The sequence below is a fragment of the Odontesthes bonariensis genome, chromosome 9, assembly GCF_027942865.1.
Source record: "Odontesthes bonariensis isolate fOdoBon6 chromosome 9, fOdoBon6.hap1, whole genome shotgun sequence".
NCBI classification, from domain to species: Eukaryota; Metazoa; Chordata; class Actinopteri; order Atheriniformes; family Atherinopsidae; genus Odontesthes; species Odontesthes bonariensis.
In genome coordinates, this window is record NC_134514.1 from 34,741,033 (window position 1) to 34,764,002 (window position 22,970).

A 22,970-nucleotide genomic window follows, 5' to 3' on the forward strand; every position below is an offset into this window, starting at 1 on the left:
TTCATGACAGTAAAATTAGAAAAGGAATGAACAGGCATGGCTTGTTTGGAAGGTTGCAGGAGAAAGCCTTTTCTCTCTAAAAAGAGCATGGCAGCACAGCTTAGGTTTGTATAGCTGCATCTGAACAAACCACAAGACTTGTGAAACAATGTCCTTTGGACAGACCAGACCAAAGTGGAGATGTTTGGTCATAATGCATCGCAGCATGTTTGGAGAAAACCAAACACTTCATATCAGCACAAATACCTCATACCAACTATCAAACACGGAGGTGGAGGCTTGTTCTGCAGCCACAGGACCTGGACACATTGCAGTCATTGAGTCCAGCATGGACTCCTCTCTATACCAAAGTGTTCTAGAGTCAAATGTGAGGCCATCCGTCCGACAGCTAAAGCTTGGCTGAAACTGGCTCATCAACAGGACAATGATCCCAAACACACCAGCAAATCTACAACATAATGTCTGAAAAAGAAATCAAGGTGTTTCAATGGTCCAGTCAAAGTCCAGACCTCAAGCTGATTGAAATGCTATAGTGGGACCTTAAGAGAGCTGTGCATAAACCACTGCTGCAAACCTCAATGAGCTGAAGCAATGTCAACAACAACAGTGAGTCAAATTTCCTCAACAACCATGAGAAAGACTGAAAATGTCCAAAAAAAGATATTTCTTCCAGTGATTGCTTTTAGAGGTGGATCTAGTACTTGTTGCTGAGAACGATCTTGGTGGTCGTTTTCATCTTTGGTCTGGAGCATATGGTGTGCATTTCTTCCAAAAAAAAAGAGAGATGGAATAAGGATTAGTCTGTCCACAATAAACATTTCCACTTTGTGATGGTCCATCCCAGATGCCTCCCAGAGAAGTCAACGTCGTCGTCTTTTCGCATGGTAAAGGCTGAATTGTCAGTGCATCATTATGAAAATCTCTGTTCATGTGTGAAAATATGAATATGAGTATGATGGATGGGGCCCTTCATTTGCAGAAGATTTATCATTTGTCAATTCATCCAAATCAAATCAAAATCAAATCAAATTTATTTATAAAGCACATTTCATGTACAAACAATTCAAAGTGTTTCACATAAAATAAAAGCATTGCAGCAGGGAGTGTAAGAAGCATTAAAAATACATAAAAGAATATAAAGAGAAACAAATAAAATCATTTAAATGAATTTAAAAACAAGCAACAGTCTAGATAAGTTAAAAGATATTTCATCCATGGTGGTTGTATAGCTTCTGCTAAACTAATTACATATTCAAGAATAATATAATTAAACGTTAAAACATCTGAAAAAATGTACAATTATTGAAATCAAATCATATGGAATTGCCAAAGAAAACAGAAATGAACAAAAACAAGAAGAAGGTAAAAAAAAAAACTAAAAAAAAACTACACCATCATTAGGTCTTGAAATGTGATCACGATAAATACAGACTTAAGCATATAATGATCACTTCAACAGAGACCGTATAAACTGCAAGAGTGAATACAAGGTGTGTTGATCCCTCAAGGGATGTAGCCTACATGTAGCCAAATGTGTGACTTCCTGATTCTGAAAGTACAGTACAGCGCGTTGCATTGTGGGGGTAAAAATACAGCACACAGACAAGACAGCGGTGAACACAAAGGAATAAAAACAGCACCTCGGCCAGCTTCATGGGGTTAGAATTAATGCTAGAGGTAATCAATTAGTGACCTAAGACGGCTGACAGGGCTGACAACTGCCCGAGAAGATAGGGAATGTGAGTGAACGGTGTGTAGCGGCAGGGCTCACCGCTGTCTCAGAGTGCTCATTATCAGCTGAGCTTTTCGCATCCCGAGGCCCAACCGTTATCATAGGCCTTGCACCGGAAGGTAAATTCTGTTTGCACGATATTCCTGACAATGCAGACTTTGTTGTCTGTACATTCTTCTATCTACGTTGTTGTCTCCGCTTTGACAAGAGGGAAATTAATTTTCTTAACGTGCAGCGTTGTATCAGCTAGCGTTAGCTCGGTAGCTAACAGTAGCTCCTGTTTATCAGTAGAAATAAGGAGGGTTATCCACGGTCTAAACGGAAATACACGGCTTCAAAATAAATGGGGCGAATTTAATTTCTTGTTTCTCCTGCTGGGAATGAAATGTTTCCGTTTTATGCATTGCGTTAGCAGCATTCCTGATAAATAGTTAAATTAAGACTGATGAATAATACATAAACTTAAGTATGCGTCCATCTTTAAGGTCGTTATGTAGCGAATGATCGCCTCTTTTTTGTCTTTGTATTTATTTTCATGTAAAGAAAAACAAAAGTATAAAGTTGTTATAACGGTATTTTCATGTCTGTTGGATGACAGGCATATTTGTAATAGTTTTATATACAACTACGACTTTGTTCGTACGCAATTAAATAAAACCAACAGTTCACTTTTGGGTTTAGCCTGTTTTATTTTGACGGTTAGAGTCGGATAAACCGTTCATTTTATGGCTTACTTCACGCGTCAGCCAGAGTCGTATAGCCGGTGTTTCCCACGCTGTGGTTATTATTATAAACGTGTTTGTTTAGCATCTTGTCCAGTGGATACTGATCCCTCATTCTACTGCTGGTGTGTACTTTAGCTGCCTGTCACCCCTCTGCAGCGTGTTTCAGTCTAGCCCTTGTGGTCGCTTGTTTACAAAAAAAAAAACAAGGATTTCCAGGCTGAGCGCCCCCCCCCCCCCGATTAAAATTTTTGATGACCTTTTTACCTTGTTGATTATTGTTAAATCATTTGTAAATCAACAGTCCTGTAAGTTTATGGCATGTTTACAACTCGTTTGATTTGGATTTGAATATATCTAAATGAATAAAACATAAAAAAGCACAGTTACAGTAACAAAAAATGATCTATAAAAAAAAAGAGCAGTAGTTAAAAAAAAAAAACAGGCTATAAGATACTGAATCATTGCTGCCTCAGTTTTGTATACTTGAAAGAACTTTTTTTTTTCTTTCTGTGGGAACCAAGTAGGTAAATAACCCCTCTGACAGGAAACATCGTACCAATTTAAAATAATCCAAGGTGAAATGTACGCTCTTTTCTGTTTACTCTGTGTTCTGGTTCAGACTATGCATTCTTTTGTTGCACCACTACAGCCCTGGTCTATAATTCACTTTTCCTTTATGGGGCCAATGCAGCACAAGATTATTTTCCTCTGGTCTGTGTGTTCTGGGGAACGCTCTCTCCTTGCGAGAGCCCCTTCACTTGAGCTTTTGTTTAATGGAAAATCTCATGCCTCAGAGAATCCACATGTCTCTCAGACAGCTGCTAGGTGTCCTGTAGCACACTGGCCTCCACATGGGTCTGGCTCGCATCGCTGCGCATCTGCTTTGATTGTTGTTACATAACTTGGCATTTTGTCCTTCATGCTCCCTACCCTGCTTTCGAGCCCCCATACTCTGCCTTCTCTTTAGCTAGTACCTCTGCACACACTTTTTTTCATGCTCTCTTTACTCTTGGCATTTGACATCCCATTTTGTATCTGTGCTTTCAGTCAGACTTTATTATGGCATATTTGATTTCACACCTAATTATTTTACTGCTAGGCCTGGATTTTGTTTAGTTAGATCATCTTTGAATTAATTTATGCTGGCTTCTGCAGACATTATTGATGTGATGTACTTTCCACAGAAGAATAACAGAGCTTTGCAAAGATATTTCAAGTTTTTTTTTTTTTTTTTTTCCTTCTGATGTTGGATCCCTTTTTCAAACTAAAGTGTTTTGTTTTTGCCATCTCTCTATAGACCACATTTTCTGTACACAGTCAGAGGGACTCCAGCATGGGGGTCAAAACCTTCACACACAGCTCGACGTCCCACAGCCAGGAGATGCTCGAGAAGCTCAATGGATTGCGCAACGAGGGTCACTTATGTGATGTTACCATCAGGGTCCAAGACAAGCTCTTCCTAGCACACAAAGTGGTCTTGGCCTGCTGCAGTGAATTTTTTCGCTCCAAACTCGTGGGGCGCCCAGAGGAGGAGGACAAGTTTGTGTTGGACCTTCATCATGTGACAGTTAGTGGTTTCGCTCCTCTGCTGGAATATGCCTACACCTCTACTCTCTCCATCAGCACAGAGAATATTATTGATGTCCTGGCGGCAGCAAGTTACATGCAGATGTTTGCGGTGGCTAGCACGTGCTCAGAGTTCATGAAGTCAAGTATTTTATGGAGCCCGACTAACAACAGCAACAATAACAATAGCATAACAGCAGATAAACCACATGAATCTGCACCAGAGAGCGCCTCGTCAAACTGTGCCCTGACGCCATTGGATGGCAGCGTGTCACCTGTGTCATCTGACTGCAGCGTGATGGAGAGGAATGTTCCCGTATGCCGCGAGTCACGGCGGAAACGGAAAAGCTTTGTAACAATGGCATCGCCTGAAAGTCCGCTCAAAAGCACTGCACAGATGGTAACCACCTCTCCTCAGATCCCCAACCCATCCCCGTCATTCTCAGACGGCACAGCCCAGCCGGTGGAATCTTCCCTGGCTTTTCCATGGACTTTCCCATTTGGAATTGACCGGAGGTTCCTCTCAGACAAATCAAAGCTCCCAGAGAGCCCTCGTTGTGTAGAGCAGGGCATCCCAGGGACCTCAGAGGTGGTGGTCGCTCGGCGGCTTAGTGACTTCCTGTCGTGCGAGAGCTCCAAGGCAGTGTCGTCACCGGTGGCAGCAGAGGAGGAAGATGTAAGGGTAAAGGTGGAACGCCTTAGTGATGAGGAGGTCCAAGAGGCATCGTCACAGCCAGTCAGCGCCTCTCAGAGCTCACTGAGCGACCAGCAGACAGTGCCAGGGAGTGAACAGGTCCAAGAAGAGCTTCTTATCAGTCCACAGTCCTCCTCTATAGGTGGGACTTTTCATCTTACTTATTTTCTCCACAGCAGATGTTGACTTTATGTATTTGTTAAAAGCACACACACACACGATACTGTTACAGTGTGTTATTTAATCAATCATCACTATAATAGAGGCCTCATCCTGACCCAGTTAACACAACTTTGCTTTGTAAAACACGCTAAGACCTGCCTTAGCGTGTTCCCACAGCTACTTACACACGCACAGGATTTTTATTTGTACAGGTCTCGGTAGAAAGTTCCATTGTCCAATGGTCCAAATGCTGTTTGAAAAGACTTTCGGCCCTGTCATCAAAGAAAAAGGAAAATGGAAACATATGTTATCTTTAATTAGAGTTAGATATCGTAAAGCATTGTAATTAAGATTATCAGTTCTTAAACGGGTGAATTGCAGTGTATTAGTCAAACACTGTCCAAGGTTACATGCTTTAGAATTTATTCTGAAAATTCAGCCACAACCGGAAATTTTTTTGTTTCCTCTCCCCAGGATCGATGGATGAGGGAGTGTCAGAGGGCTTGCCGTCAATCCAGAGCACCTCTAATGCTGCAGGACATACAGAGGATGACGAAAGGTATCATGACTTGTTCATATTTGTTAGAACTTGCCCTGAACAAATCGGAGGCAATAATGCGCATATATATGTCTGACTCATGACAGTGTCTATGCCAGACCTGTTTAGATCAGAAATGAAAGACGTCATGTTAAGATGATGCTCTATAATAAAAAGAATGTTGTTTTATTTTGTTAAAGCCTCAAACCTAAAACAGGTGTGATAAATGTTATGTGGAAGCTAACATTACCACAAACTAATCTGCAAAAGTTAAGACATTAAACGACTGACACAAATCGGCATCATCACCTACCACTTGGTGTCAAATGTTTGGAAACTTTGTGAAACTTCACGTCAATTAGGATGAATTAGGACAAAGAGTCTCTGAAAGAGTTCATGTAGTAACAAATAAAAGTGATGGCATTATTGCATTCATACAGGGGAACGTTATATGTCCATGTGAGCACATGTAAAAGTGATTATCACTTAGATTTATCCTTTTTCTTTGTTTCAGGCTAGAAGGTATTCAGTATCCATACCATCTTTATATAAGCCCGTCAGCCCGCCCTGGCACCAACGGCCCTGACCGGCCCTTTCAGTGTCCAACTTGTGGAGTCAGATTCACACGCATTCAAAACCTCAAACAGCACATGCTCATACACTCAGGTAGGTGTATGCATGTGGGAGGAGTGCAAACTTCCAAAATTACCATTTCTGGTAATATAGAGATTAAAAGAGTGTCATTATAGGTATTGTGGCCCTTCAGCTGACATAGTTTAAATAGTTTTTTTTATCAAATGAAACTTTAATAGAACTAATTCACTTTTCACGTAAATAGTCCTTTTTTTTTTTTCAGATACTTTGACATTCAAATGTTTGTCATTCAGTTTGTTTTGTCACTGCCAAACAGGTATAGCACATGTTTTAAAAGCCACCGCCTGATACACTGATATTTAACAGAGTACTCTGCTGATTTAGAAATCACAGAGAGCAGCAGAGGAACAAGATTCCACACAATCCCCCCCCCCCTCTCTGTTCAACTACAATTGCCATCACTGGCAGGTGTCTCAAATATTTGAATGTGTAATGCAGTTGCAAATGATGCAGCCTATGGTCATAAGCAGAGATGAGAGGGCTCCATAGGTCATTTCTGTCTTAACTCTAAATTCCCTATTTATTCAATAATTTCTCATTTCAAAGCCCAAGTATTCAGCCTCAGCTAACACTGACTCAAAGTGATGCCTCTTTTCCATCAAAGCAGTTTCAGTGCTGGTGCTTGAGCCAATTTTAAGTTGTTTTTGTAAAGAATGAATAACTGGTTTCATTTTCTACAACTGGAAAGCCACTACAGAACAACATTACAACACATCACTTTAAATATTTCTATTCTAAATTTCTTTTTGGGATCACGTGCAGAAAGACACATTTCGGTGTTTGTCTTGCTTTACCTGCAAACTTATGTTTTATAGATACTTTATATATATATACACATACACAAAGTTTGTATGTACTTTTCAAACAACAGTTTGTGAACGCTCTTTGCAATGTCAACAAGTGTGTCAAAGCGCTGATCAATACTTATAAATGTACAGTAACCTTTGAACTTACACCCACAATTATAACTTGTGGGATATTTGTATACAGATCAGCAAGCCATAGTTTTGTCTTCTTCCTCCAGGCATTAAACCTTTCCAGTGTGATCGCTGTGGGAAAAAGTTCACACGGGCCTACTCCCTAAAGATGCATCGGCTGAAGCACGAAGGTAAACGCTGTTTCCGGTGCCAGATTTGTAGTGCCACATTCACGTCCTTCGGTGAATATAAGCACCACATGAGGGTCTCCCGACACATAATCCGCAAGCCGCGGATTTATGAGTGCAAAACATGCGGCGCCATGTTCACCAACTCTGGCAATTTAATTGTACACCTGAGGAGTCTGAACCATGAGGCATCTGAACTAGCAAACTACTTCCAGAGCAGGTGAGGAGTCTCGGGGCGCTGATCTCCCATCATTTACTCAGATCTCACCTGGATCAGAAAATAATCTCAGATTTCAGATTCTATTGGCTGAAGTTCATTGGATCGTTGTCGTAACTTTCCATGTTCAGATCTTCTGTACATGAAGTATTTTATTGTATTTATTGGGTAATTTTCATGTCTCTTGTTTAAAACATTTGCTTGACCTTTCAAGAAATAGGCCCGTTTAATGTCTTCATCAGAGCTGAATGAGAAAAGAATCAGTCACTCTGGTCCATGAAGTAGCCTAAATGTGACATGGAAAACCAAATTTACATGAGGTCTTTGATGTTCTCTATCTTGGATTTTGTTCGATCTTCAGAGGCATCAGAAACATTTTTAGTTGTCTTTTTTTTTTCATCATCTTATCTTTTAATCCATCCTCTCTTATCACAGACAAATATGTCTTGATAGTGTAGCCAACTTTAAAAAAAACTCGAAAAGCAGCTACCATGACACGCACACGAGCATTTATTAGTTTTACTTTCACTGTGAGAGAACCATTCAAGCTCTCCAAAACTGGTTACCTGCAAATTCATAGGAGTGTTGCACATAATTACATACAAGTGTTTTATTATCAAACAATCAAATTTTTTAGGGTTTTTACAGTCTTATTAGGTTTTTGCCTTTTGATATCTTGTCTGAAAGCAGTAAAGGCAGAGCCTTACAATGCTAGAAAGTTGGAAAAAGTGAAAGCTTGATTTCACTTTGGTTTTTTTGCAGTGTTTTTTTGCACTTAAAAACTGTACACTTGTATTAGTTTTTTTCTAAATCAATTTCTAGCACATGTTACCAAAGTAATCGAACCATTTAGACCATTTACCATAAGTAATCAGTTCAGTTTGGGCTCTGTAAGTTAAAGCGATACTCCGGAGTAGATTCAACCTGGGGTCATTTGAACCGTGATATCCAGCCAAGTAGCCCACCCGCAGTTTTTTCGATATTGGCTGAACATCAGCTGAGTTGCTGAGTTATCCCGAATAGCTTCGTACAAGGGTTAATGGAACCTGGTCCGTATCTCCAAAATTACCACACTAAAATCACATGCCATGACACCAAACTTCTACAGTAGTACAAATATGGTCTGTACTCACAAAACGATGCATTTGGAAGTTTGAAAATAGTCCAGGAGTTTATTATTATCAACACAAGCCTAATAGCTTCTCTGCTGCTAAAGCTGCGTTGACGTCATTTCTGGGAGCTGGGAGCTTCAAAGTAAGATGAGGGTTGATCTACTACTGTAGACAACAAAGCAAGGCTGCTCAATTTCTCCATTAATAAAATAATTTCACAACTCTACAACAAAAAAAATCATAAAAAAACATGTAGAATATAGCATATACTTTGTTGTCTACAGTAGTAGATCAACCCTCATCTTACTTTGAAGCTCCCAGAAGTGACGTCGACGCAGCTTTAGCAGCAGAAAAGCTATCAGGCTTGTGTTGATAATAATAAACTCCTGGGCTATTTTCAAACTTCCAAATGCATCGTTTTGTGAGTACAGACCATATTTGTACTACAGTAGAATAGGGCTGGGCGGTTCTGGAAAAAAATGAGTATCACGTTTTTTTTTATTAAAAAATGATATCACGGTTTTCTGCACAGTTTTTTTTAAACAAATTTAAATCTTTATTTAACTAAAAGACGTAAATTTTACGCCGGGAATATAACTAGACAACAATTCAACAGTCTAACGTAGCTGTTAGAAAGCCCATGTTGTTTGGTTATTTTCAGTTAAATAGCATTCATTTATATTGTGTTTTCCGGTGAGTTTTCATACGTCCAACGTTCGTGAACGCACCATAGACGTTCCGATGTTCCTGAATGTACCGCACCTGTGCGTGAGACGATGTCGCTGTAAAGTTTCGTTTCTCCTCCCGATGCAGCAGTGAACAGCTTGTAATTTTCCCTTTGCTGTTTTCACCTAACGTTCGCCTGTACATCCTGGGTTTATTGTGTGTAAATGCCAGAAGAACCACAGCCAAATAAATCCACCACAAACTGGACATCTGTATCCGTGTCTTTTAACGGGGACACACACCATACACCTTGCCGCTCTAAACTAACACAGCTAATTCCTGGAGAACCCCAAACTCTCCTTTTTAGTAGCGTTTATTCAGAGAGGGTCTTTGGTTTAGCCAACTGCAACTACTGCTACTGCTTGATAAATTAACATCTGACGGAGGTGTTTGGTGGTCGGTAGCTACTACGCCCCTTGTCATGCTATCACGGCAGAAATGTTTACTCATACAACACGGACACAACCGGCGGGTGTTTAATAAGTTAAACTTACACGTTGTCTCCTCTGTCTGCAGCGCTCTGCTCTCCTTTCTTCCTTCATGAAATGAAAAGTATCGCCTGCGCTCGATCCTGACTCTCTGTGAGCTCTTCCAGCCTCGTTATTAGACAAAAAATACTAATAATTTGCGACGAATCGACGCGAATTATTCATGTCGACGAATTTATGACGTCGAATAAGTCGCATACGTCGACTATTTGACCCAGCTCTAGTTGAAAGGGAAAGCAACAACAGTGGACTTTGTGGGAGCATCACAAATTGAAGTGTTTACGCGGCTCGTTATGAAAAAAAAAAAAAAAAACAGAACAAAACAAAACCGTCTCTCATCAAAAAGCGAACCTTGTGTAGGTGTGAACCGAGATCACGTTTTTTTAACGGTATACCGCCCAGCGCTACTGTAGAAGTTTGGTGTCATGGCATGTGATTTTATTGTGGTAATTTTGGAGATACTGCCAGGATCCATTAACCCTTGTACGAAGCTATTCGGGATAACTCAGTAACTCAGCTGATGTTCAGCCAATATCGAAAAAACTGCGGGTGGGCTACTTGGCTGGATATCACGGTTCAAATGACCCCAGGTTGAATCTACTCCGGAGTATCGCTTTAAGAAGTTATTCAAATATGGCCCCTAGAGTTTCCACTGGTTACGTTGCACCTCCCAACAAATTACATTTAGAGCCTATAGTTTTAGCTCAGACTAATAAATTAATTGTGTGGTAGTTAAACAGCTTTACAGATGCTGTCATGTAGATTTTATAACATTTGCAGTAAACCAGACAAGCAGCTTCACCATTTTTTCTTTTTAAGTTAAGCAAACTGCCACTGGCCATATCTTCATATGCACTTAATAGTTATAAGAGTGTCATCTCTTCTTAGTACACTGACCATACATAAATATTTGACTAAAGTGTTGTTTAGCAGGTATTGTTGTTTGTCATAAAAAAACCTGCTAAACCAAACTTTTATAGTTTTTTAACATTTCAGTTTTTTCCCCTTTGGAATAGTGTGTCCTTAACTAAATAGAATATTAGTTTTTATTAGCAGCTTAACCCATCAAGTCTCATGAAAGGCATAACACAGTCTCTTTATAAAGTAAAGGAATGTTCTTAGTTCCCAGACTTTTCCACCTCTTAATCAGCTCAAGCCCTCACAGGTATATATGTAATATATATGTATGTATTTTTTTTACAGAAACACATTTTATCAACCATAACATCTCACAGAGGCTCTGGGATTGACAGTAACAACTTGCTGACAAAAAGTCGCAACAACGCAGCTTGCGATATACAGTGTAATGCCATCACTTCACTTAAGAGTTATAGGCACAGAGGGTCAGTGTAAAAGGTTTTATTTACCAGTCTTTATTTCAGCGCTGCTGAAGAAACGTCCATCTGAGGAAAATCTGTTGTTGCATCAGTATAATGTTGTGCATTGTTGTCATGATGAGCAAATTATGAAAAAATGTTCAAAAATCAGCTCTTAGGGCTCTTTAGCAGTCCGCAACACAGAGCAGTTTTAGTTTTTTTTCCGTTTCTATGAGTCACTAGCTTATTATTTAGGTGCTAACTGACCTGTTTTATACATATGCATCTAATGTCACTGAACATGTCACTGTACTTTGTATACCCCTTGAGAGCCAAAAAAGACAATTGACACAATGACTTCTGACAGGCACTAAAACGCAAAAGAAGACTGAAATGGGCCAGAGCTGTTGTGCAGACTGGAATTTGGATTTGCAGTTAAATCTTTTGTTTGTTAGATTTTGGGTAAAAATAATTTTGTACAGTTTTGACAGATCATAGGCTATTATAGTTCTTGTTTAGGGGTTATATCTAAATGGGACAGGGATACATTCTCTCCATAATAAATCCCCGTAAAACATGTGGTCAATCTGTGGTTTTAAGTGGGACCTAGAGCTGCTTCTGAGATGCTTTGGCTATGTTCAGCCTGCATGTCAAATGTGGCCCAAATTTCATGACAACATGAACAGCACATGAACAGTCACATGGAACCCAATTTAATTTTTTCACTTCTGATTTTGGCCACTTCAGTATGTGGTCCTAAATCAGATACAGATTGGATTTTTTTTTTGCAATGCGACCTCAGTCAGTACCATCATATCGCAATTCATGCGACTTCTACAAAATTCATGCTAATTCCATGTCACTCCTGATCGATTATCGTCACAATTCTGAGCAGGCGGAAGTCGCCACATGTTTGCGTCTGTCTTTTGTAATTATGATGAGAGGACAGACATTAGCCAGCGGAAGACCAGCGAGGCATCCAAAGTAAGGAGTGATCCAGAGCTAGTTTCACTTATGCACCAAGGCCCTGAAATTTTCAAGACACTGAGGGGCTGCATGTGAGAAAACACTTTGAGATGTTTGAATTTGGCATATAATCTTTGCTGGGTGTCTGTGTGCCTGCTGATAAAAGTTGCTGCTCTATTCACTTTCTGCTGACTACAAGCTCATCGATATTAGGGATACATTCAAATATGATATAAATGTAAAAGAATTCTTCTTCTTGAGGTACAGTAAACAAATCACTTTTTTTCTCAGCACAGTGTTTATCTTGTTCCTTGTGCACTCCACTGCGAATCATCTCTTGCTGTAAGAACTCATTTCCAGCTGAAAATCTCAAGCTGAGAAGTTCATGTATACACAGTAAGAAAATCCTGACATAATTGTCTTTTCAGTCCTGCTTTTATATGAAAAAAAAAAACAGCTCAAGAGAACGGAGTAGTTGCCACCTTTATTTTAAGCAGTTCACTTGTTGTAATGTAGTGCAACCACAAGAGGCTTTGTATTGTTCCAAATTGATAGCTCACTGAGACCTGTTCCTTTATAAGCAGCAGAGAATGGATGGCTGGATGGATAATCGATCCCTTATCTTTGAAGCCGTTTGTGTCCCTGATCACCCAACATGGAGTCATTTTAACAAATGAAAGCAAATGTCTGTACTCGATGCAGTGTTTGGGGAGAGTGGGCGGAATGTTTTCCCCAAACTATTGGAATAAAAACTTTGAAAAGATGAACTGTTCTGCAGTTTGATATCACAATAAACTATTTTTAGAAATGTTGTATAATACCGACCATAGTATATTTGGAAATGTTTACCTTTATGTTGAAATTTCCATAGCCACTTCTAATTTACCACAATCATGAGCACTTTTTTGGCTTAGTCCTGTATTTATTTATCATGACCAAGTTTTTAATGCTTTACTGACAAGCACAATAACATGGAAAAATGACCAATACCCCCCCCCCCCAATACAGAACTATTTTGTATGAGTGCACGATAAAAGACATATTTACTGTGTGCAGATTAAAGAGTGGTATAGAAAATTGTCATGTATATATCTGTGTGTGTGTATGTATATGTGTATATATATTTATAACATTTATATATGTAGACTGAAAATAACAAAAATTGTGTCAAAGGAACAAATGAGGGACGTTAAACTCAACGTGTTCTCTTGTTGCTTGCAGTGATTTCCTCGTGCCCGACTACCTGAGCCAGGTACAGGAGGAGGAGGAGGCGCTGGGAGTCCAGTATGAGCTGGAGGAGACCCAACATCACCCGGTCTACCCGGGCACCACCTCCACCACCACCACCGTCGCCTCGTCCTCCTCCTCAGTCCAGATGCCCGTCATCTCCCAGGTCTCCTCCTCCACCCAGAATTTTGAGAGTTCCTCTGGCTTCCTTTCTTCTGAGCCCCTGGATCCCCTGGAATCCCCAGCCTCCCTCAAGATGAATACTGATGAGATGGCCGTCATTACGGAGGAGACCAAGATGAACGACAATATCAGAGGCAGTTCTCCAGAGGTGTTTGAAGAAGAGCAGCAGCAGAATGCTCAGACCAAGGAAGTGGCTTCCATTACTATAGAGTGATTCCAAGTCCTCTACATGCCCATTCTGTCTTATTTTGCAGTCATGTCATATGGGAATATCTGTTGAAATGATTTGATGGCTGAAAGTGATAACTTGGACATGTGCACATGTGGACACCTCATTATGTGGAACCATGAAGAAGCAGTGTTTTCTGTAGAACGCTTTTGGCTTCATGGTATTTTATTACAAGCAAAATGGAAGCACTTATTTGAGTTGGTAGTTTACACCAGATTTCATCAAGTTAGAAAATCTGGGTCTCAAAGCATTGGTACTACCTGGACATTTGAATTAGAAGTATTTTTAACTGTCATTTTGTTTTTTTTGTTGTAGGAAAGTTGTTTTTTTTCCCATATGACGTGAATGCAACACTAACTAAAGTAATTTATGTCTATAGCCAATTTGAGGTCTGTTAATTCCAAGCCTTGTTCTTTTGGAAAGTGCCTGAGAGCTCACACTTAAACAAAGTAACTTGTTGGAAGAAAATGTCTTGACTTTGCCAAAAGTGACAAATCAAGTCCGATGGAGCTAAAAGAAAAAAACATCAACTTGAGTTTGTATGGGCAGAGACTGTGTATTCCTTTGGTGCCGTTGCTATTGGCAAACTGTTAAATATCAATATTATCTATACTGCAATAGCCTATACTGTAGTTCTATTTGAATGCTGTGTATGTTGGGTTTTGTAAAGTATGTGTCAGATGTGTGTATGTGCATTTCTTTAATCCGTATGAATTCATTTTTAAATGTTTAAAACTTAAAATATGTTGACAAAGTATTCCTTAAAGATATTTGTCCGGTATATCATTTTCCTGACTTTTCTCTTTATTAGTATATATATTTTTAGTGAACACTCATGTTCAGTCAAACCTTCTTTTTTTTTCCAAGTTTTCAACTTTCAACACTTTTTGACAAAAGAAAGAAAAAGCCTATATAAATGTCAGAAGTACATGTCATGATGCAGCAGAAATCTGTTAAACAAACAAAACAAAAAAAATGTAATTTGGAGATTCAAGGTTGTTTCACAACTGCAGTGTTATTCCAACATTATCTCAAATACATGATTATGTAGCATTTCATCCCAATGGAAGTTCAGCCTGCTTGACAGATAGCAGTTTTTAAAATTTGAGAGTTGGTTTGTTGTATAAATAGTGCTATTTCACATTTCCCATTGTTTTAAAATTCCTAACTTACTAGTAGATCCATTGCTAATGTTTTAGCATATTGCATGCCCCTTTGAGTGATGTTTCATTTAGTTACAACATTTTTCAGTTTGAGGCTCATGTGACTTCTTTGCACTGAAGTTGTGACAAAGGGAAACCGCTTTGATGTAAAAATGAGCATTTACACTCAGTGAGCACTTTAGCAACACCTGTGCAGTGTAGTGCAGCCCAATATGACAACCCTAATTTTTATCATAAAATTTCAGAATAAATGATTTTTCAACAGCAACATGCAATCCTTCACAACATGAAGATAGAATAGAATAATAAGGAAGCCTCTTTGTGTCTGCGTGTAATCAGCTTCTGTTGTGTCATATTGAACTATGTTGCGCTGGTGAGGCTACTGAAGTGCTTGGTGTTTGTACATCTACTGTAACAACAGCCTGGTTGTCAAGAAGCAACCGGAGGCGTATTGTGGCTGTCACAAGGCTGTTGAGTGTCAATGTGATATTATTGCTTTCATAAGCAACAGGAACATGATAATGAATGAATGCAAATACTGTGAGTTGAATCAACTTAAATGATAAATGTGTAAAGCAAGACCTGAAAAACAGTTTGACAGCAGGCTGTCCTTCATGTTACTAATTTCACTTTATTTTCTTTTACGTGCTGTTTTGGGTGAAACCTCCAACTCCTATTACCTGTATTGTGCCAATATGGTTGCAATTCTGTACATAGACATTATTGTGCCTATATTTTGAGAAGATAATGACACCCATGGTGATACTCCATGAGTTGAATGCTACTGACAATGACTCTTGTTTCTTGTTCAGTTTTATTTTCAACCCGCTGAAAGTAGTCCAAACAGCTGGTATTTAGAGCTATTCAAGCAGGACGTAAGAGCTCACATGCAGGGTTGATTGTAAACTTTCAGATGAATATTGCTGTGATTTGGGTACCAGTTCCTCTTGTCCCGATCATTGAAATCTAATGAGAGCAATCCTAATAAGAGCTTGTAATCACCCTGTGCCATCCTGTCAGTCACTTTTTTAAAATGTGCCATTTACCCTTTTTATCTGGGTACAAATCAAGCTTTTTCTTACAGGACCAAATGTTCTTTTATCTCATTGGGGATTTGCCATGGCAATCAGTAATTGCACATGATAAAAGAAAGAGATAATCATTCTAAGTAGTCCACTCTATTTAGTATTGGGGTCCTGCTGTACTGCCCCTTAAAACACTGTATGATGTTGTGCATTTAAGAGGCTAGCCTTAGTTAATGGACCTATTAACTAGTTGCACAAAGTCAAAATTAAAAAATGTTTTCTATTCTTCCTTTGTATGTAATGCTTTTCATCTGTTTTGCTTAGTGTCTGTATTCTAACAACATTTTTTTTATAATGAAATGCTGCTGTTTGTTGAAACGCAAAGTGCCCAAAATATTTTTGTGAATCAATGGTGTGCAATAAATGGATCAGTGTTGTTTCAAAGTTTTAATTTTGTCTTTCAAGTGATAAATTACAAATGTATACATACATATAAAAAAAAGAATGTATAATTTTGTTTAAATCAAATGTGATGAGGGTGGCTCATATAGGAAAGGACCCCATTTGATCTGTGAATCACAGGATTAGGCTTTGATATCAGACAACTGGTTCTGTTCAGCTCATTTGTGTTTGTTTCAAAAGTTGCACGTTCATTTCGTTCTGTGACTTGAAAGAGAGCATGTTTGAAGGTGGTGAATTCTGTCTAGGCCTTATTAGTTGATGACTTCTCATTTAGTGTAGCTCTGATCTGTTCAGCATGCCTTCCTTTTTTTCTGTTCATTATCCCTTTTTAGGTGTAATGTTTTTACAATATCTTAATTACATATAGGACATGCCTTTTCAATTTACACTTGATGTTGTATACGTTTTCCAGTCCATATGGTTTATTTAAAGTGGGAAAAATACAAGAAAAAACTGGTAGCTTTACATAATGACATATATTTTTGGTGATTTTTGTATTGGTGATATACTTGTTAAATGTGAATAGAGCAGTTTAGTCTTGGAGTATGGGGGGCCTTGGTAGTCTTCACTTTGTGACTGTCTGCATTTTGTGTGTATATATAAATAAATGTACAGTAATTACACTTATACTATGTTGCATATTCTTTATACTTAAGCTACTTGATTAAACCTGATTTCAGACAGATGCTGTATTTTTTGTCTTTGATATTGTATTTAAAACATAGTTTGAAGAAAGAAAGAAAAGATAATTAGATCATTATAGATTGTGTTGAATATTTTAACTGGATCACAGTCCACATGTGACAATATGGCAAGACCACTCTGTATTTAAGAGTTAATCGTTCTCAATCTTTGCTATTGTCCTTGCTTTGCAGTCATGTTGTTCTTTAAAAGAGTTGTTTTTGTATGAACAAAAATAAATAAATAAATGAAATAGCCTACATAAGAATAGTTCAATAAACTTGTCTGAAGAATTATTTATCAAAGCTGCAGATTACATCTTGCAATTTTTATTACATCTTATATACAAAGAAAAAACTATAGAACAATCTGAGTTGACTTTAAATTCAAATTCCTTTCAAAGCTTTCACATTTTTACAAACTAACATTAGGTGCGTTTATATGGACACGTTTCGTTCAAAGAGATTACATGTAATCGGTTTATTAGAATTCGACCGAACTGTATACATGAGCCACAAATAAAGAGATTAAATTTCTTCCGAGTTTACATGTTACAGCAATTTAATCCGATAGGACGATGTTTTAACAAATGTTGCAGTATGTCTGAGCTGTTTCTTTGCTTTGTGTTACATGAAAAAAATGAGGTGCTCTGTTTTTTTTTCTTTAAAAAAATAAAATAACATTTAAAATCCCGACTAGAACTCGCACGCAAAGATTTCTATTTGGTCGCGCGAGGCTGTCGGTTTGTTTTTCTAACCGTTTTATACACTGGAGTAGGATACACAAGTTTGGTCGCGTACGTTTTATTACCTGCCCTCGTTTGGGAAGGAAGAAGAATGTGATGCTGATGCTGCCAGCCACGTATGACTCTGCCTGCCTGCCTGCCTGCCTGCCATTAATGCTAATGCCCTGTTTGATTTTAAATTATGTTACACAACGCCTCTTCTTTACAAAACATAATACGCGTTAAAAATTACATCTGCCAAAGAAATGGATATACTGAGAGGATTGTACACAACTGTTCAGTTGATGAGGATGCTAGCACGTCTGCAGTTGCTTCATCTTCGTAAATCAAGTGGATTAGTTTGACATAATTGTGAGCTTTCCTGTGACCGAGACACCGATTTCAGGTAGGACAGTTGAATTTAATGGGTTTGATTTTATTGTATGGACAACTTAAAATATGTAGTGGGTTGTGGTGACAGGCTAACTTCCACTCTTGGTCAGACAGGCTGTTATAGCCTACATACTGGTGCTACACACAAAATATCTTTGGCTACTTACTAGTAACATTTATCTCCTCCTCAAATCCGACATCGACACCATGCATGGCTGACGTCCGAAAGGGGTCTGCCTCCCAGTATGTCATCCATTTCCGTCTGGTACGCGAAATTGGCCGGGCTTGATCCGCTTTTACTATTTTGCCTTTTGGCATTGGAGTAGGCGGCCTTCAGGGCTTTCCATCTTGACTTAATCTGGTCAACGGACCGGTCAACCCCTGCCTCTTTCAAGGCTGTGTGGACATCATTAAAGATTTCCGAGTTCCTCATCTTCCTCCTGTCCAGTTTTGACATTATATTTTGCTCTTGCAACGTTTTCAATAAAAACACCGTTTCCTCCCCAACCAATTTTTGTTCTTCTTCACCGTCGCCGTCATTTTAACTTCGATATCTTCCGTTATCTGCCGTTTAACTAGAACTACGCAGTCTTTATTAACTTTATCTCGCGCGCCCTTACACTTGCGCAGTAACATGAAACGTGTTCTAATAATCGGTTTATCCAGGTGCGCCTGTATATATGGGGAGTTTCCTCCTTCAATCGGATTATATGAACGGTCCAAACCACCTATTGTAATCGGTTTAAAAATTTAACCCGTTTATATTTAAAGAGATTATTTGACTGTTTACATGATGCATATTTAATCTCTTTACACGTGTAATCGGTTTAAACGTGCATTTAATCAGATAAAACGTGTCCATATAAACGCACCTACTAATGCAATGCTCACAATCCATTGTAAGAACCAAAAGGATAGCTCTTGGTCTGCTCCCAATTTAGCTACAGATTTACATACATAATTTATATATATCACTGATTCTTGAGAGTCGGGACAAAACGTCCCACATAGACAAGTCTTATTTATATCAAAAATAAAGAAACGAATAGTGATTGACATACTCACAAAGTTAGATCTAAAGGAATTATGAATACTGATGTTATGTTTTAGCATAGATAATTACTTTGTGGGGGGATATTTGTTTAAATGTATGACCAGTGGTTAGACGGCCCATGTTATTTCTCTTGTCCTCAGCAAGAGGTCACAATATTCACCAGCCCCAAAAAACTTTAAAAACCTCTACAATTGTGAAAACATTTATATCAAATCAAAAATAAGGGTTATAGATGTATAAAACAATGCATGCCATGAACATCTAAAAATATTTTCCATAGATTCTGCCTATCAAAGTTGTGTCCTCTGTTTCCGTCAACTCCGTCAGAATTTTTTTTATAAACCTCATTAAATCAGGTAATAGCATGGTCAGCTATATCCCTGAGGACCCCTTCTCATTCTCCTGGCTGTGGTGAATGCATCAATACCACACATGGGCTGTGTTCGAAACCGCCTACTTTTCCTACTATTCCTACTAGTCATACTTTTTTAAGTTCCCGGATGTACACTAGATGCATACTAGATTCGCCGAAATGTTGAGTATTCATCATGAGGTTACTTGTCACACTCAAACTACCCAAGATGCAACGTAACGTGACGTCGTCCATCGCCATTTGAACAGTCAAAACGGCGAAACCGGAAGTGCGTTGCTCACAGCGGCTAGCTTTACTAGCGGCGAATTCGTGGGAACAAAATTGTAAATAGCCGGTATTTTGACAGATTTTCAACACCTTGGGGGTCTAAATGACTACTTTCTCGCCTGAAAATGTTTCAAATGTTGCTAAAGTTATATATTTACAGAGTTTATAGCTTAAGCGAAATCAGCTTTTCAGGCCGGCTGATGTCGGCTCGGGCAGGAGTGAAGTGCACTGTGTGTAAACGCTCTGCATACTGTCTGATCGATGAGTATGCCGTTTTCAAGTATGTAGTATGTAGTAGGCGGTTTCGAACACAGCCATGGTCTGGTATGTTTGACATTTGTTGATATTTTAGATGAATCAATTTTCCTATGGTCACAGCTGGAGCATGTCAACACCGTCTCTCCATTATGATACTTTTTATTAAACCATAGTGGATTCAATGGAAGTATTTTATTGAGATTATGGAGACAACTAGCAATAGCAAAAAAAAAATAGCTAGCTAGCGGCAGTGTTTTCTTCTGCAGAGGGAAAAAACATGCCATTTCGTCAACTCCGTCAGAGTCAACTGACAGAGTTGACATGTAAGCTGACTGAGTTGACAAATCCACCAATAACCGCTTAAAGCAATACAATGTAACGTCTCAAAAAGCCCATTATGGAGCTCCCCCTACAGGCTTGGAGGTAATGTACGGTTACACTGTTGTAAATACAACACCCTTTCGCTTTCACGTTTCACGTTTGTTGACGAACCGGCGAGGAGTCAGAAGGTGCAAGCTATGTCGACCGAGAAGGTAAGAGTAATCAAATGTACCTGGGAGCGTGAGAGGGGTCTATTTGTTTTTGCGGTAGGTGTGCCAGAAAGCAAGTCGAAGTACTTCCACTCAGCTCCCGGGCCGCTCCCGGGCCGCTCCAGCAAAGTTACATAGCACAGTTTTTCCAACTCAGACCCCCGAAGGGCATAGGAGACAGGCCAATCGTAATATTAAAACTCATTCTAGCCGCACAATTTTTTTCAAGCTGTTATTTTAAGGTAGAAATGTTACATAGTATTGCTTTAATGTGCTAATATTATACTATTTTCGAACATAGTAAAGGTAATGGCTGTGTCTTATCTCCCACTTCTTCCATTGGACATTGATTTTGTCTGCGCAAGCCAGTGTGTAGATGTTTTCAACATCTGGTTGTAGGAAAAAGTCACTGCACCTTTAAGATTTTACATCAATCAATAAATCAATCATTGAATCAATCAATCATGTTAAGTAAATGGACATCTGATTCCATAGTAATATTGAAATACATTTTCATGACTTTTGTATTAAAGGAAATCCTAGCAGCTGACTTAGAACTGGTGCGGACTCCAACTTTTTATCTATCAGCCGGATCTGGAGCTGCTTGGGCGTATAGCACATTGGACCTATTCTGGGGTCGGAACCCTGGCCTATCCATTGTCTTGGTTCTTTCCTTGGGTCAAAATCAAAGTTGGTACTGAGGGCCTCTTTCCAATTGAAAGTCGTATGCGATGCGGAGGAGCAGCGGTTCTACTCTGAGCCCCTCCCAGATGACCGAGCTGGATCCTGTGCGTGGTCACCCGGCTCCCAGGGGTGTTTTATGAAAAAAACAACCTTTTTTAAAATATAGTAATATATAAGTAATGCATGCACAACAGAGTGGTCCTGAAGTCCATCAAAAAAAGTCCATCAAAATTTGAATGGCAAGAGGATAGGAGCCATTACTGAATGCCTTTAATGCCCCCCTTAACATAATCCCCATCAACACTGGAATGCATTACCTTCATTACAACCCCACTACATAATTTTGGGCTATTATTTGATTCCATGTACACTATTATTACAGAGCAAAAACTGTGTTTGCAGATGCATTTTTGACTTGTTTACATTTTGGGACATGAATGGCTAGAGGCAGATCTTAGACAAACTGGAAGCAGGAATTTCAAAGGATACTGATAATGCTCTGTTGAGCTTTGCTGCCAGGAAAAATAAAACACAGCATGACTAACATGTGTGTCATACATTCCCAATCAATGGAGGGGTTGGATTCAATGGAATATTCCACACATTACATCTTTGCCAGATTCATTAGCCTTGTGTATCCACAGAAAATAATAAGACATTCAAGCTGTGTATTGAAAGCAGTGGCCCAGGGACCTGGTAAATGTTACTGGCCATTTGTGCAGCTGACATCTTTATGCTTTAAAATGCAAATAAATGAAGACGTTTGTTAGAGTTGTTAGAAGACGAGCTTCTTAGAGCTTCACTCTGTCGTTAATTTCTTCCAGCACAGCTCAGAATTTATCCTGCTCTCTCGTGTTGGAAAAGCCCCAATTTAGCCATACTTGGAACATTCAGCCATCATTCCAGTGTAAATTCCTTCTGATCACGTGATTTCCCACAGTGCTATGGATGGAAGGAGGAACGAGAGGTAAAGGTGTGTCTTCTGTCCTAAGGCCTGAAGCGATTAACCAGCTGCTCATATTCACACACTTTGTTGTTATCTTTTGGACATCTGATAAATCTGTTGCCAAAAGAGAATTGTTGTCCCCGAGATGCCAAGTAACATTTCAAAAGCCAAAGCAAAGCAAAGTAACTGCAGCAGTCACACATGTGATTAATGCTTCACCAACATCGGGCACATTTCTTACCACATTCAAACAGGCTCGGGTTACACCGCTGCTCAAGAAACCTTCCCTCGCTCCAACTCGTGTGGAGAACTATCGGCCGGTCTCTCTCTTCCCGTTTCTGTCCAAAACTATTGAAAGGGCAGTCTTTAAGCAGGTCACTGATTACCTCTCACAAAGCAACCTCCTTGATCCAAACCAATCTGGGTTTAAAAGTGGACACTCCACTGAAACGGCTCTGTCGACTGTGACAGAAGCCTTAAAAGAAGCCAGAGCAACAGCTAAATCATTAGTACTTATCCTGCTCGACCTGGTGTCAACCATTGTATCTTTTGTCCATACTCTGTAGCATGGGCATCACAAGGAGAGCCCACACCTGGTTTGAATCATACCTCACTGGTCGGTCATTCAAAGGGTCGCACTTCTGCAGCGCACCACCTCGCCACAGGGTCACCCAAGGTTCAGTACTGGGACCTCTTCTCTTTGCCATATACACCACCTCACTGGGCCAGATCATCCGATCACATGGCTTCTCATACCAATGTTATGCTGA

General features: G+C 39.3%; 1 protein-coding gene across 2 annotated transcripts; it reads left to right on the forward strand.

The window, feature by feature from the left end:
* The first annotated feature begins 1,563 nt into the window (after positions 1–1,563).
* On the forward strand, positions 1,564–16,279 carry zbtb44 (zinc finger and BTB domain containing 44). Of its 2 annotated transcripts, none has more exons than XM_075474113.1 (6): positions 1,564–1,851; positions 3,755–4,859; positions 5,354–5,438; positions 5,932–6,083; positions 7,096–7,396; positions 13,223–16,279. In XM_075474113.1, the coding sequence occupies exons 2-6, from the start codon at positions 3,791–3,793 to the stop codon at positions 13,623–13,625; spliced, it is 2,010 nt and encodes a 669-aa protein (XP_075330228.1). In that variant the 5' UTR covers positions 1,564–1,851; positions 3,755–3,790; the 3' UTR covers positions 13,626–16,279. The 2 variants fall into 2 exon arrangements, with proteins under 2 accessions (XP_075330228.1, XP_075330229.1); XM_075474114.1 differs by having other exon boundaries at positions 7,096–7,179; positions 13,223–13,331.
* The last annotated feature ends 6,691 nt before the right edge of the window (positions 16,280–22,970 follow it).

What these genes read in the sequence shown, in the direction of transcription:
- zbtb44 (XM_075474113.1), top strand. Translation starts at nt 3,791, where the DNA reads ATGGGGGTCAAAACCTTCACACACAGCTCGACGTCCCACAGCCAGGAG. An exon ending in TCCACAGTCCTCCTCTATAG is followed by an intron (nt 4,860 to 5,353) that starts GTGGGACTTTTC and finishes TCCTCTCCCCAG; the next exon opens with GATCGATGGATGAGGGAGTG. An exon ending in CATACAGAGGATGACGAAAG is followed by an intron (nt 5,439 to 5,931) that starts GTATCATGACTT and finishes TCTTTGTTTCAG; the next exon opens with GCTAGAAGGTATTCAGTATC.